The sequence below is a fragment of the Vollenhovia emeryi genome, unplaced genomic scaffold, assembly GCF_000949405.1.
Source record: "Vollenhovia emeryi isolate VEMERY1.0 unplaced genomic scaffold, V.emery_V1.0 DF939201.1, whole genome shotgun sequence".
Taxonomy (NCBI): domain Eukaryota; kingdom Metazoa; phylum Arthropoda; class Insecta; order Hymenoptera; family Formicidae; genus Vollenhovia; species Vollenhovia emeryi.
The window spans coordinates 528,973-543,726 of NW_011967165.1; the positions used below are offsets into that span (position 1 = coordinate 528,973).

Sequence of the window (14,754 nt, forward strand, 5' to 3'; positions counted from 1 at the left end):
GGTGACACGATGGACGCGACAAAGTCAAAACCTGCATTCGCGTAACTTGGACCGTCGATTAGGCGATCCGTACACGTCTGCATCGAGTCGTTTCCCCTCGTTAAGGAATGTAGGTGGATGAGAGGGCGAAGATGGCGTGCGGATTGCGGAAGCAGTCGCGAGCGTTTTCGCGCTTCGCAGCCGCAGCAGTTCGGAGTTGCCATTCGGAGCACGTAGATTGCTAACCTAACTTGTTTAGCGGTTTTAGCGGTATTTGATTAGTTGAGTGAATTTCCGAACTGTTTCAGACCGCCGCCCGCTCACTTGGCCGGGCTGGAAATCGGACGAGGACAAACCTTCGGTGAATTCGATAGATACACGGAGATATCGGTGACGCGTCTCTCTCCCTCCCGCGTAGATAATATCGCCCGTCGCCGGGAGGAGTCGGGAGATGTATTTCTACGTTATATTTTACAGCGTAATATTATCGAACGAAATTGGCTTACCTTGCGAGTAGTTCATGTCCTTCTCTCATGTACCTCGATAGTCACTCCTTGTCGGAGTCGCGGTTATACGGGGATAAATCTTCACCTGGAATGAGCGATAATTGAATTAGGATGTAAAGCTGAGAATAGTCTGTTAAATTAAAAATTTCAAGTAAATGTACGCGAGGTAAATGAAAAATCGTATCTACATGTTAAATGTAACTTTGGACGCGCAAGACGGAGTAAAAGACTTGTGTCCACGCAATTTCATTTGTAAAGAAGATGGGAGGGTATATATTTACACATAAAGAGGGGGTGTTTCATCGGCGATCGCAAAACTAGGATAAACACGGTACGTGGTACGTTGATTCGATCGCAGGTAATCATACGTTTATCTCGCGCGGCCCGGCACAGCATAGGAATTCTCGGTATTCGAACTATATCCAGGCGTTACTATGGTTGACGACGTTGGATCAAAGATAATATTGGTTCGCAGTCAGGGAATGGATCGGGTGTTATATCCGTGTTCGAAGTTCGCTCTTCGCGACCGCAGCGATTTCGAGGACGATAGCCGGAACGTGAAATAAAGAGGATATTCGGCGGCGGCGGCGGCGGCGGCTGCGGGGCGGCGGCAACGACGACGACGACGACGCTGACCCTCGCGAGTAAATTAGTTCCGGAAACTATTTCCAAGCCGGTTTAACGTCCGACGTATAACCAGCAATCCCTCGTACGTAAGCTCGGAAACTCCCCTCGCCCATAATGCCGCGCCGAGCACATTCTGAAAACGTATAACTGAGGCAATCCTTTCTTGACGATGGCGAGCGGAACGTTGCGTGATTTAAACGAAACGTCAATCGTAACGCTTCTTTATCGCTCGAAGACCGCGGCCGAATTTGTCATTTTCTTAAAGGACGTAGTATTACATACATTTTTCCAACTGAAATGATAAACGTGCGAAAATACGATACGGTAGGGGCGAACACGTGAATTGCACGCAGATTATCGATTAGGTAACGCTGGAACATCGCTTCCCTTTTTCCCTTTTCAACGATTGGAAATCGAGGGGGAGGGGTGGTTACGTAGAACCGCCAAAGTCCGTTAGCAGAGCCTGCAATATACGAGGACTTATTACATAACTGAGCCAATTTTACCGCAAACGGTTTGTCCATCTGGCGAACTAATTAGCAACTTGCGATACAGAACGGTGCCCGGCTCTCTAATAACGGTACGTATCGGCCGCGTTTTATTCGACGTATATGTAAGCCATAACACACTTGTAATTTCCTCCTAACACCCAGCGTTAATTGCGTTACCGATTTATACGACCGATAATAATCCTCTCGCGTTACTCTTTACTGCCGATTCGTAGCGCTCCGCGCAGCGGAAAATACGCAAGTAGACCGCACGATTGATACGACCGCTCTTTCCAAATTATCCGTAATTATATTGCGCATCGAACCGCGAATGCGCCTTATTAGCAAACATCCTGGCAATGTGAGCCGGCAAAGTACTTGGAATACCTCTTGAATATCGCAGAATTAATTGCAACATCTCGTCAAACTTTAGAGACGTTAATAAATCATATTCGTTGCCGTCGGGTAATAGTTCAGTCTCGAGGTAGATCTCCGGGAAATTTCGACAATTAACGTGCAAATATATAAGAGACAAGATTCGCGATAAAACTCGACGTTCGATAGTAGATTTATACGCTTCGCGAGCAGCTCCACCATTGCGCGTCGCGGTTACACGGCTGCTCTTAGGTCCTTCTGTTATTTCTTTCGAAAGCTCGTGGTTATCAGTGGAAGATGAGAGTTGAAAAATGTATGTTAACGTGGAAGAAAATATCGCGGTTCCCCCGGAAATAGTGCAGGTTCGTCCGGTATATCTATTTGGGGATATTTATTCACCGTGACGGATTTCGTTCATCGCGCGATTGCGCGGGGAGGGAGAAACAATTAGAGTGAAGTGGCCAAAGTTTTCTCAGCAAATATCACTTACGAAAATACAATCGAGACTCGTCGCAATCGAAGGATGCATTGTGGGACTGTGGAAAATGGCGGTCGGAAATAATCGGATAATGTCGCTCGCGCTAGGACGTCGGGGACGAGATGGGGAAGCCGGGGAAAACGGGAAAATAAGAGAAGGGAAAGACACTCACGGATACGATTCGATACGCTTAAGATAAATTGATACGAGATGGATTATGAAACGAAATATATATACGGCTGTACGGAGCACGACGAATGGCTCAACCATTTGGAAGTAACAGTCGATGAGGGAAGCAAGGACTTGCTGTTAGGAGATTGTTTTTATCTTGCCGTGTATGCGCGATATGTAGAATATCGCTTTCAGAACGAATCTTCAAGCTTCAAGAGGAAAATTTCAGAAAGAAAATATTCCCTCTGGCGGAAATCTGTCAGAGCATGGTAGAAGTAGTGATTAATTATATGAAAGAAGCAGCGCGGGATTTTTGTGCAGGAGCACTTATTCGAAAGAACATTAACCGTTTAGCATTACCGCGGAAGCGAAAGAGCGAAGATGCAAATTTCAATTTCTAGGAGTGCAAATTTTGAATGTGAAAACAATTGTTAAAGATAAGCATAATTTTTGGGCCGTTAAAGTGGAATGGCCCCTTAAGTTGAATTATTTAAACATTAGCGGGCAACGCCGCACACACCGTCGCGCGTGAACGTTGTATCTGAGAACGAGCATTTCAATGATCGAGAATAAGGGAATATCTCGTGCGCGAAATTTCGCAACCGAAGGTGCGGATCGATCAATTTTCATGAATCTTGGAGAGAGGCAGCGAGTTCCGGAGGTACTTGCGAAATGAATTCACGGAAGACGGGTAGGATTCTTTATCGGGTCGACTATTCCCAGCAGTGTATGGGCGAATAAGGTCCGACCATTTGCAGAATAAAAGGTCCGGGAGACCGTCGGGGATGTGGGGGCACGTCAGGTATATGTATCGGTACAGGCCCGTTACGAGAGCCAATGCACTTGGCGCGGCCGCTGACGCGCGGCCGTGGGATAAATTGAATTATCATAAAGAAATTGCGTCCGAATATTCCGTCCGGTTCGTACGCTGAACGCCGGCTGGTAGATGAGAAGGCGTCGATAGCTTTTCCAATATCGTCGCGAGCCGCACCGGGGACCTCTGGGCGCCGGGAATTTTAAGAATGGAGACTTTTCCTTCGACTTCTCGTACACGGACGTGCACAAACACGCGCTCTAAATCCTATACGGTGCGATATTTACACTCTCGCGCGGAGCCGGCGGAAGAGTCGCGCGGGAGAGAAAGAGAAATCGGTTTGCACTTCGAATCTTTATCACAATGTCAATTGTCTGCGCCGTTTCACGGAAACGAGAATGTACAGGCTGAAAAACTGCCCTGAACAAGCGAGGTCAATTTAGCCGTAAGTATTCCTGAATCTATTCTGACTTGGCTTTAACCGCGCGCGCGTAACGAGCGTGCTTGAAAATTCGGGCAAGCGCGATTTGGAAATTTGGACGTCGACTTAACGTCGACGGATCCACTGGATGCCTTTTTCCACTTCGTTGGAGCTCCGAACGGTCCTTCACATCGGAGAACCAGTTAAAACTCTAAATAATAATTAATTAGCTGCACGAAGCATATATTTATTACAGATTGTGAAAGGTTTAATCGTCGTTATAAATTCAAGGAATTACGATGCTATAAATGCAGTAATTGACGTAGATGCAATTTGCATGAATTGAATCGATATTATCCTTGTGTATATTCATGTACAATCGCATATGATATGTACTCGGATACCTCGGCATATCGATATATCGCTTAATTTTAACTATATGAACGGCGTATATGTATAATGTAAGCCCAATATCCTAGGACCTGCATACAAGCGGACGCCATACGTTGCATCCTGAGCACAGGCATCAAATACCCGACACCGCCATTATACGCTCATTTCAGGTTAATACTCGACTGATGCTGCCTGCATCAATCTAACGACTGGCGGTGTCGGACATTAAAGTTGGCCACCGCTGAGGGCTACACTGCCGAACGCATTGTCGGTCTTTACAAGATTACCGCGCGAGTAAATGAGAGAAATATTCGCCGACCAAGAATGCCAATGAAATTATATCGTAAAACGAAATGATGTTCATCCGCGTAGTATATAGAATCTCTACTCTAAGAAAATTTAAAATCTTTTAGCTATTAATAGCCTACGCTCTGCACCGTGTACCGGAGATGTGAATTCACGTTCTAATTGACTTCTGTGTCGATATAATTGAATTTTATGCCAATAATCATCGCTCCGTATTTTTATCTTCTCGCCATATTCCAGAATTGATGCAAAAATAACGACATTTTCAGGCAATTAAAATCAAATCTTATTGTTATATTACAACCCCTGTATTCGTCTTCAAAATTTAATTAAAACGACATTAAAATGCGAGATATAAATTGAGCGATAATAGATGATTTGAATATTCATACATAATATTCCACCGCGACTATAATAATTGCCAACGAGACAATCTAGTAACACATACAGTTTCCACAAGGCTCCTCTCGTATTGACATTACATTGTGACGCTGCGGCGGAAAGAGTGGGCACAAACTCGCTCGGAAAAAAGAAAGAAATTAGAGTGAGTTCAAAGGTCGTTTCGTAAGCGAGTCATTTCAAAGCCTCTTTCCCCCGTCGTCCCCTGTCGGCGTTTCTCCCCGTGTATTGCCGCGAGCTCGCCACCGAGGAAATAACTGCAAGTCGTAAAGTCTCGCAAACCACCCCTTCGAAAGTCGCCACCGAGCCTCACCGCGGCGAACGCCTCGCGTACACCCGCGCTCGTAATTCGTAATTTAATTTCAAAATCCGCCGACTTGGCCGCCGAAGTTAGCGTGTGGCCGCGCGGCACATGTGTGCGAGAACGTGAGTCACCGCCGGGTGCAAAAACCGGGCGAATCGTTAAGTAGCCGCGCACCCACGAAATCGCGTACGAGCAAATGTCACGTGTATATGTAGGTGTCGTATGGGGCCGGGCGCGTACATCGGGACGCGTCACGAACCCTCCGGGGGAGCGTCGAGGGGATGCGAGTTGCATCCAATTCATCATCGCTCACCCTTTGTGCCGCCCGCGCCGGCGACGCGGTTGTCCCGGCGGATTGCGCGAATGGGAGAAAGTAAATTCGTCACGGTATATACGATTTGTATCGCCGTCGCTCGCAATTCGCGCGAGTGATTTCTTAAGGAATCCCGTCCACGATTTGACGCACAAGGATGGTGCTATAACGATGAAGCTCTTGTCTGAGTAGTTGGATTCTCGAGACTTATCTATCTAAGTCAGACGTTAAGCAGTCACAAAGAACCAACGTTGCAGACAGAAAATATACCGATTGCTTGAAAGAAAAGGATTTGCAAGTTGAGCAAGCGATTAACTAAGTGCACAGGTACGCAACGGTATCTTGCTATTTATTTTCCTCGTAGAGCGGAAATATGATTTCGAATTTAATTGGCCGAATTTTTTATCTTAAGAATTACAATATTACAAATAATGACTCTCCATTAAATCGTCGCTGAGCTAATTGATTGCAAATAATCGACAAATCGTTATCGAAAGTATCGGTTTTTCGTTAGAGAATATTTACGCGGAATTTATTTGACAAATTAAACACAGTTCTTATCAATTGATGTACAGGAATTGTAATTAATTAGAACTATGCAAATAACAATTGCTACGAGACAGAACCGCGTTATTGGCGTTTTACCGTCGTAACAAACGTGATGCTTTTTTATTATTGATATTGGGTCTACCGCGTTAACTAGTTGATCCAGATTTCGTAAAGTTATTAAGGGGGGTTCCTACGGATGCAGCTTTATTATCTCATTCGGTTTAGGGCGCGCGGGTGTACCGAGAAGCATACCTTATTAAGAATGCACCCTTCTGACGGTGTCCGTGACCCGCGGTTAGGGCTGGTGACATTAATAGCGAGCGCCGCCGACGATCCAACTCCGAGGCTTACCGACGTCTTATATTTAATTCAACGCCGCCGCTAATTCACTCCAACGCATATTCAATTATTTTAGGATACGCGGAATGTAACGTCTTTATTGTTAGAATTTTCGCTTTATCATGGCCAGAACAGTGGCGAGTGAAAGCTCATTTGTCACGATGTAACGATGTGTCAACAAGCTGATTAAATTAAATGTTAGCGTGCCTGGCGTATTAACGTCGCAGCTTCAACCCTTCAAGCGAAGGATTCTCTTAATTTTCATTATCGATGATTACAATTCAGAGAACCCTTTTAACATTTTTTACGCTTGCGGAACAGCAACAGTTATTAATCCGTTTGTTTAAAGGACAGGGGATAAGATATTAAGCAGACGTGAAACAAGCGACGATTTATACCCTTCTATCTTACTCAACGTATCGCTTCATCATACAAGCTTACCGTCTGCGATATCTTAGCACATATCACTGGTCATTAACGTTATTTCGTCTGTTTGGACCTTGAAACAAACGGCAACATATATATCGCGGCGGGTATATTGCAACGGTTGTGCAATGGAGTACCGTGCTGTGTCACCGAGCACGGGAATGATCGCCGATATTTTTCTCGCCGAGATTATCCTTTCAGGGGTGGCTCGTTTTTTACGCGTCGCAACTCGTCGATCTTACCCCCCGAAAATAAGCACGTATCGCGCGTGGAAGAAGAACGAGAGTGGAAAGAGAAGATGGTGGGAATGAAAGGGCCCGAAAAAAAAGAGGATTACGCTCACCATTTCGGTCGCTCTGTAAAGTAGCCCCCTCCCCGCCTCTTCTTTGCTTGCCTTTCCGACACAAATGCTTTCCCTTTGTATTCGCCCCCTCCCAACCCGATATCGTTTCGTTGGCGCCTTCCACTTCGCAGCGATTTCCAGACGGCGCGAGGAAGTGTCTGGCGGAATACTAATTCGGGATCGCAAATTTACAGCTTCTTAATTTCGTAGGCAGCTTTATAAAACGGACCGGGCGCGCGGTGATTCGGCATGCCGAACCGAAACGTAACGACTTCGGCTCCCGCTTCCTCGCTTCCTTCCTCCGCGCTATTACGCTCAATCTCTCGCGCTTTCATTCCTTTTGCCTTCTCTCTCTCCCTCTCTTTCTTAACCCCTTTCTTCACTCCTTTCTCCGTCCATTTTTTCTCCCTTCTACGGAATACTAATCGTACGACTCTGGAATAATCAAAGTCGTGCCGGGGAAGCGTGACCGGGGAAGCCGAAGCGTTCACCAAGCGGACGAAGCGTCGGCTTTCCTGCTCGCGACATCCCCCTCTTCACTTGCAATTTCGCATTTGTGATTCTCGCTGCTGCAACTGAAATCTCCTTCAGAAACATTAATGCCACTGAAGAGTGATTTGCATACAATGTGGTAACTATTATCCCTAACTGAATTGATCATTGTCGGTGAAGAAACGGGAGAGTCGTATTCCGCCCAAAAATACGAGCGTATTTTACGTATGCACTCACGTTATACGTATAAATTCGTACGCGAGAATGGTACGTTCATACATCACCGTCGGAGAATTATGCACTCCCAAATGCCGCAATAGTTGAGGCGAATAAACGCATTAACATTTTCAAAGTGGAGATATCGCGGAAGCTTCCATTTTTCTATTCGCCCGCTTTTCCGCGGGGCGGTACGGGCTCGGCCCGAGAAACGAACAAAATTTCAGTCGCCGGCATTACCGGGGAGAAACGATTCCGCCGCTCTCGCTCAATTATTTCAGGGCACTCGCGGGTACATGCGTACGTTACGGAGTGATGGATGACGCGCTCAGAAACCCTCCCGCCGCCGTCTCGCGCCCCCTCAGGCCGACTCACTCACACCCTCCGCCGTCGTACCCTTGCGTGACTCTCCCGCCACGAGGGATGCCGCTTGAATAATTACCCCCACGGCGCACTAAACCCGCGTCTGACTACGTGAAATCCGAGCACTGAATTCGCCAGACCAACGTCTGCCGTACTTTAAGGCCGTGCCTCGCTGGTACTTTAAGGGCGAGTCTCTAATTAATACGCGCCGACCGTCCCGGCTGCTGACCAGTTTCGCAAATTTCGCCAAAATGTAAATCGTTTCTTTGGCCGCCGAGGGTTTCGTTAATCAAAGGCCGAATGCCTGATCTGTTCCGCCAAGAGCGAACGGTTTCTGAAACGTCACGCCGATTAAATGAAGAACGAAAGCGAGCTTGTAAACTCTACGAAAAGATTGCAATTCACGTTGAAAACGTAATAACGTATCATTAAAATTAATAATATAATTGTTACGTCTCGTGGTAGATATATTAATGGTATTTATTTTTGCATCGTTAAGATTATTTATGTCAAGACACGTTATAATTACGCGACTGAAATGTCAGAAGCCCAAATCAGATTCATTTGATAACCGTAATTTCTGGTCAAGTTTTAGGGCGCTCGCAAGGGGTTTCATAACGGAGGGCTGTATATACATGGCGATCAAAGCAATCGGTATCGCGGTGTCCTCGCTCTACCAGGGGTAACTGGAAATTCGATTTTGTGTGGGAGCCTTTTTTTCAATCAGTGTTATCGGCCAGTTCGGCAATTTCATCATCAAAGGGTGAATGAGGAGCGTGGGAGAGGGTAAGGGTGAGAGACAGGTGTAGAGAAGGAGACAGAGCCGCGCGGGATAAAACACACGCGGGTTGACGTCAAGCGATTCAGCTCTTGCCTCCTCTTTCGTCGGGGTTGAAAAAGGACTGGCGACGGTTTAGCGGAGGGCTGCAACCTTCTAGACTCCAAGTCTCGGCACGTCGCCGATGAATGGTCTGACGAGACTCTGCGAGACTTTGCGAGACAATCACTGGGGAAATCTGGGGCCCTGCTGATCTACCCTTCGTCCTCGACTCTGCCTCTCCTCTTCTCCTTCTCTCGTTCCGTCTCTCTCCCCCTCTCGTTCCATCCCTCGTGCGACGCGTCCCGCGACTCCGTCTTGCACCCTTTCATTTCCCGGGACACCGTTGTCTCCGTCTCCCCCGTCTCGGTCTCACGTGTATGGCACCGGTGACATTTAATCGTACGAACGAGTCGCGATTAAATTTCTCGCTTGCGCTGGAAGATCTCCCGAGTTACTGGCCCCAAGGTGCGACGCGACCTTTCTAAAGAAAATTGCTGCGAGTGTATACTTTGACGAACGACTTTAGAAACTATTAAGCTAAAAATATTGGTGGGATCTAGTGTAAGACAGGTTACTGCAGCCTGAACGTCTCTATATTTGGCAATACGAATGAAATTCTACTCGCACAGCGTCGTCGCCTTCGATTTACCTATTTTAGTTTGAATTCTGCTTTACGTCGGCTATCAATAAAATAAATGTGATTCACGCATGTAGAATATTTATACATTTACATAAGCGGACGTTTAGCAAAGACGGCGCCCTTTGCGTTTCCACGCGCCGCTCTGCCGCAATTCATCGTCCTAACAACGTATTCCTTTTCGTTCGAGGGTAAGCCAGGGTGTGCTACCCTACTCTCTAATTCTCATTGATTCTCCGGCTAGCTGGTCGCTCAGGCGGAAAATTAAAACTCTGGTTTCCTTGATCACGCCAACGTCGAAATGAACGGAACACACGACGCGACTCGTAAATAGATACTTTTTCTTCCTTTGTCGATAAAACGTCCCGCGTATCTACTTGCTTCTACTCCCGTGGAATACTTCGCTCGCGATTCGAGACGTTCCTGAACATCCAGAGTCGCTGAATTTGCTTCTAAATAGGACCGTGAGAGCTTGAAAGTAACACAAGTGCCGACTAGACTGCGTTTAGTGTTCAGGATTGCGTAATATCGATCCTTTAGATGCGCAAATAATATAGATTTATGCCGTGTGTTAGCAAGAAATTTCGTTTGTGCATATGCAAAGTTAATTGCATCGAAATTATTTCGAGAATTTAAAGTTCAGTAATATTCCAAGCTAGGCGGAATATTTAGCACGTCTGTCAACACAAAATGTTATATTTAAGCATTCGATTTTATGCTATATTCATTAAATATTTTCACTTGGTATAAAATTGCATATATCCACCTTACTTTTAAGTACAGTACCCAACCTATTCGCCGATACAGTTGATTTCACTGTTCATTTCCTCTGCTTACAAAAAAAAAGAACGCTCGAAAACGTTCCGCCGCGGAGCAGTCTTCCGTATTCCGGTAACGTCGATAATGAGCGCAATTAGCACGCCTAGGCGATGAGGCAACCGCGTGAACAACCGACTCGATTATCGAGTACGCTCGTTCAACTTGTTTCACGCTTTGCCAGTCGAGGCTACCGGGAAATGAGCCATTCATGCTGTGCGGTTGTAAGAAGAGAAAGGTAGAAAACGGTCCCGCATAACATCTTCATCGTCATAAAGGTACGTTCACAATAGAGAAAGACCGAGCACGCGATATTTATTCATTGATTGATGAACGTGACGGCAACAGTGACAATCTGAAGGGAAGGCAATGCATTCGTCCTTATCCCGCTACTTTTCCGCCTATCTTTCTTCCCTTCCTTCGTCCTCGTCTGTCTCTACAAGTACCGTAATCCGACACTGCGGTTTGACTGCCTGCAAACCTGAGTGAGAATCTACAGGCCTCCCGCGAAGGTATCCTCTTCCATGGACCACATCGTTACGCAAGCATCAAGTATCCCTTCGAACGAATTTTCGAGGAAAATACCTCGACCGTCAATTTCGCATACAACGACGACGCCGAAGGAAGAAGATTGGATCGGAACAAACACAAGAAAAGTATATAATTGTGTGTCGAAGGGTATAGACTTTAGGAAATGCGAATGAGTTTGTGAATCAACATCAATTTAGGAGATCGATACGTGTCTTGTTCTTACATTTTTCTTATATTAACTCGAATAAGAAATCAAATTCTGTAAAATTTCAAATTAAAATACTTCATTGAGTTCTCGTCTTTCTGGCTCTGCGATTCGCACGAAAATTGTCATTATACTAGTTGTTTCGATAATCGTAGATTGTACACTACGTTTTCGGATGCCAACCACTTGCCGGTGACGATCGATGCTTGTTTCAACGAAACGATGCAAGCCATTACTGTTAAGCTCCTCCCAGGTGAAATGCACTTTAACGTTGCGACGCAGCGACCCTTTTTGCAGCACTACAGATAGGACAAAAGGGAAAGAAACGAACGATGTAGAAAATAAAAAGAAGGGACCGAAGAGAGTGCAGGTAAAGTAAGGCAAGGTGTATGTATTTCGCATACTCTGTATATGCGTAGTGACAACAAAGAAAATTAAGAACTTGCGGCGATAAATCAGCTTGTGGAATATGGATGGATGGAAATGGAGAAGCACAAAAGTTTAGTGACGGCGCGACGAAAATTTATTGCAGTAATTTTATTTACCTTCGAAAGGTTAGAAAAAAATTATTTAACGTGAGAAAACGATAACGGGGGTGGGGAGGGGGCCGCTATAACTGTTAACATCGCTAAACTTCAGTCCATTTTTCATATTTTGAGGTCTGTCCAATGGTTGCACTACCGTGTCTGTACATTTCCCCCCCAAAATCCTTTTCCTTTGTGCTCTATAACACACTTCCGCGCCTCTCCATCCCTCGGGGCATTTTGCAGCAAAGAAATGTGAGAGCGTTTGTAACATGGCGATCGAGGTAACTCTACAATTTTTATACATAAAATCGTAAACCTTCCTTGTTTGCGGATATCCTGAATATTTATTCGCCTTTGTTCTACGCTTTTGTTTCCGTTTCCACTATGAACTTCCTTTGGCAAGTCTCTGCGCGATGTGGATTTGACTTTTCAAGAATGTCGATAGAGAACTAAAATCAACTGGCAAAGGAATCGACATCTAAGATATTGCACTGTTCTTTGAGTCTACCAGTGATTTATTGCAAGGGATTTCCTCTGTGCCGTGATCTTATTTAAAATAAAATTCGAACAGACTAATCGTATGATGAAACTAAGCATGCGACTAAAATAATCGACTTTATTTTACACATTATAAATATTATCTTTAAATATATATATCGTGCGTACAAATATATTGTAAAATAATCTGGACGATATCTCTAATAAGCATTTAAAGACTGATAACAAATGCGGACATAAACTGGAAACGAATACAATGTTTTCCAATGAAGATTACAATCGGTGGACTATTGCTTCCGATACGTTCAGTTAGTACATCTTATTCGGATTGCGCAAAATATTCGGTCCAGGATAACAAATCGGTAGAATTGGAGAAATATGTATATATATATATATATATATATACGTATTCTCGAGAAGCTACTATGGCTTCGATCCTGTGCAAATCCAGAAAATACCAAGCTCGTAATATTCGAAACGTCCATTCTTGCAAAGGGTTCTATTTAAAATCGATTCGACTTGCCTCTCGACTTTATTTCTACGTACTTTAGGAAAACTGTAGACCGCAAGGTAGATGTGTAGATCATACGATAATCATAAAACCATGATATCTAGTCAACATCGTGAAATTCAGCGCGTTCGTTCATCGTGATGAATAATTTAATAATTAAGAAGAACAAAAATCTAACCGACGAATAATATGTAAATCTCTAAATTTATGTACGTTAACATACGTAAAAAAGAAGAATAATTCCTTAGACAAGGATATGATACTCGTTACAATAATTGAATCAATTTATTACTTAAATAGTTTTTCTCGGAAAGTATCCAGATACTTTCATGATTACGGCAGAATCGTTATTTGATCATAGATACACTCGATACAGCTTGCTCGACGCCGGTGCAAGGACAATCGCGTATTAGTTTGTGTTTTATTAGGAAGTGCATGAATGTGGATGGCATCAAAGACATCTTGTCACGTCGGCCATGAATTTTGAAACTGTATGCCGCAGCCGTCTGTAACACTGAATTCGTCAACGGAACTCGACAGAAATTCGTGTTTGGTGTAGACGAGCGCGCGCGAAACGGCCAAATTTGCATTCTTGACCGCACAGAGAACAGCCCGTCGCGCGGCCAGCAAAGCGGCGGAGCAAGGAGGTGAAACTAAACTGGCACAAACGAGCTAATTTGCTCTCATTAGTGTGACTGCGTACATTGTCCTCGTTATGAACGGTGGTGTGTTAATTACACTTACACGTTGTCCGAACAGCCAGATAATGCATCCGGTCACCCAAGGTACCGCGTCCAGCGTGTGTATCTACAGAGGAGAAACGGAAAGGGCGATCTTTCATGTCACGCGGACCCTTCCCGGCATTTCCGAGTCAAGAGCAACGCCAACTTTCAAATGAACTTCGTATACCAATGGTACATTTGCATATTCAAGTAGGAGGTACAGTTTATTTCTTAACACTATGCGTATCGTTTCCAATAAAAATAAGCTGCAAATAATTCAGACTTTCTGTCGAATTGTTTGCGAAGATTAGTAGCAATTTGATTAATTAGCACAACGTTGGTAATATAATCCTTATACATGCTTTACGTCGCTCAATCCCAGTAAACCGTCGTAACCAAAGAATCGTCCACTAGCGCAGTATGGACGAATGGTCAATGACCTGTGACTGCCATCTCCCTCCGCGCGTGTATTCCCGTGAGAGATTTTTCCTCGCTGTTCCATTTGACGGAGGAGCACGTCGCGGTAACGCGTGATAGTCGCGGCATTGCGTAGCATCTCGCCTCAACTTATCCTCCGTGCTACGGCCGAGTTCCACGAGTTGGCGTGTAGGCAAGAGAGCGACAGGGGATTTTAGTTGTATTTTATTCAGCTACTTTATTCCAAGACTTGTCGCAGTTTTACATTTCCATCGGCTGCAGGCAGCATGTGGTGCACCGTCGGCTATTTCTACATACACGCGATACGCAACGCTCTCACGACGACGGCAGCAACAGCAGCAGCGGCAGCATCAACTCCTCTTCCGCGTTTCCCTTTCCACCCGGTTTTCGCGGGCCACTTACACACCGTCGCCCTCGGTCGCGACGGTGCACAACCGTCCTCGACACTCCATCTTCCGCTCCTTCTTTCACTTTCCGCACCACCATCCCCGACGCTTCTTCTCCTTCTCCTTCAGCTCTTCCTCTTGTCTTCTCTTTCTTTCGTCGCCCATGACTCCAAGAATTTTACTGGCTCCCTCTCCCTCGACGTCCACCCTGCAGACTTCATTTCGTCTTATATCCTTCACCTACTCCTCACTCCTTCCTACCGTGCGCCTCACAGTTCTCCCCCGCCTCCGTCCCCGCGACACGCCTTCCTCGGTATCTTCATTACGCAGCTTTGTCACTACTCAGCGAGCTCACTTAATT

At 45.4% G+C, this 14,754-nt stretch overlaps 1 protein-coding gene across 2 annotated transcripts in view; it reads right to left on the bottom strand.

Moving 5' to 3' along the window:
• LOC105561760 (teneurin-m) overlaps positions 1–14,754 on the bottom strand; it is a 539,370-nt gene that overhangs the window by 376,301 nt on the left and 148,315 nt on the right. For both annotated transcript variants that reach the window (XM_012012040.1, XM_012012042.1), the window contains exon 2: positions 486–570. In XM_012012040.1, the coding sequence (XP_011867430.1) occupies positions 486–501 (16 nt within the window). In that variant the 5' untranslated portion in view covers positions 502–570. The remainder of the gene's footprint in view (positions 1–485; positions 571–14,754) is intronic.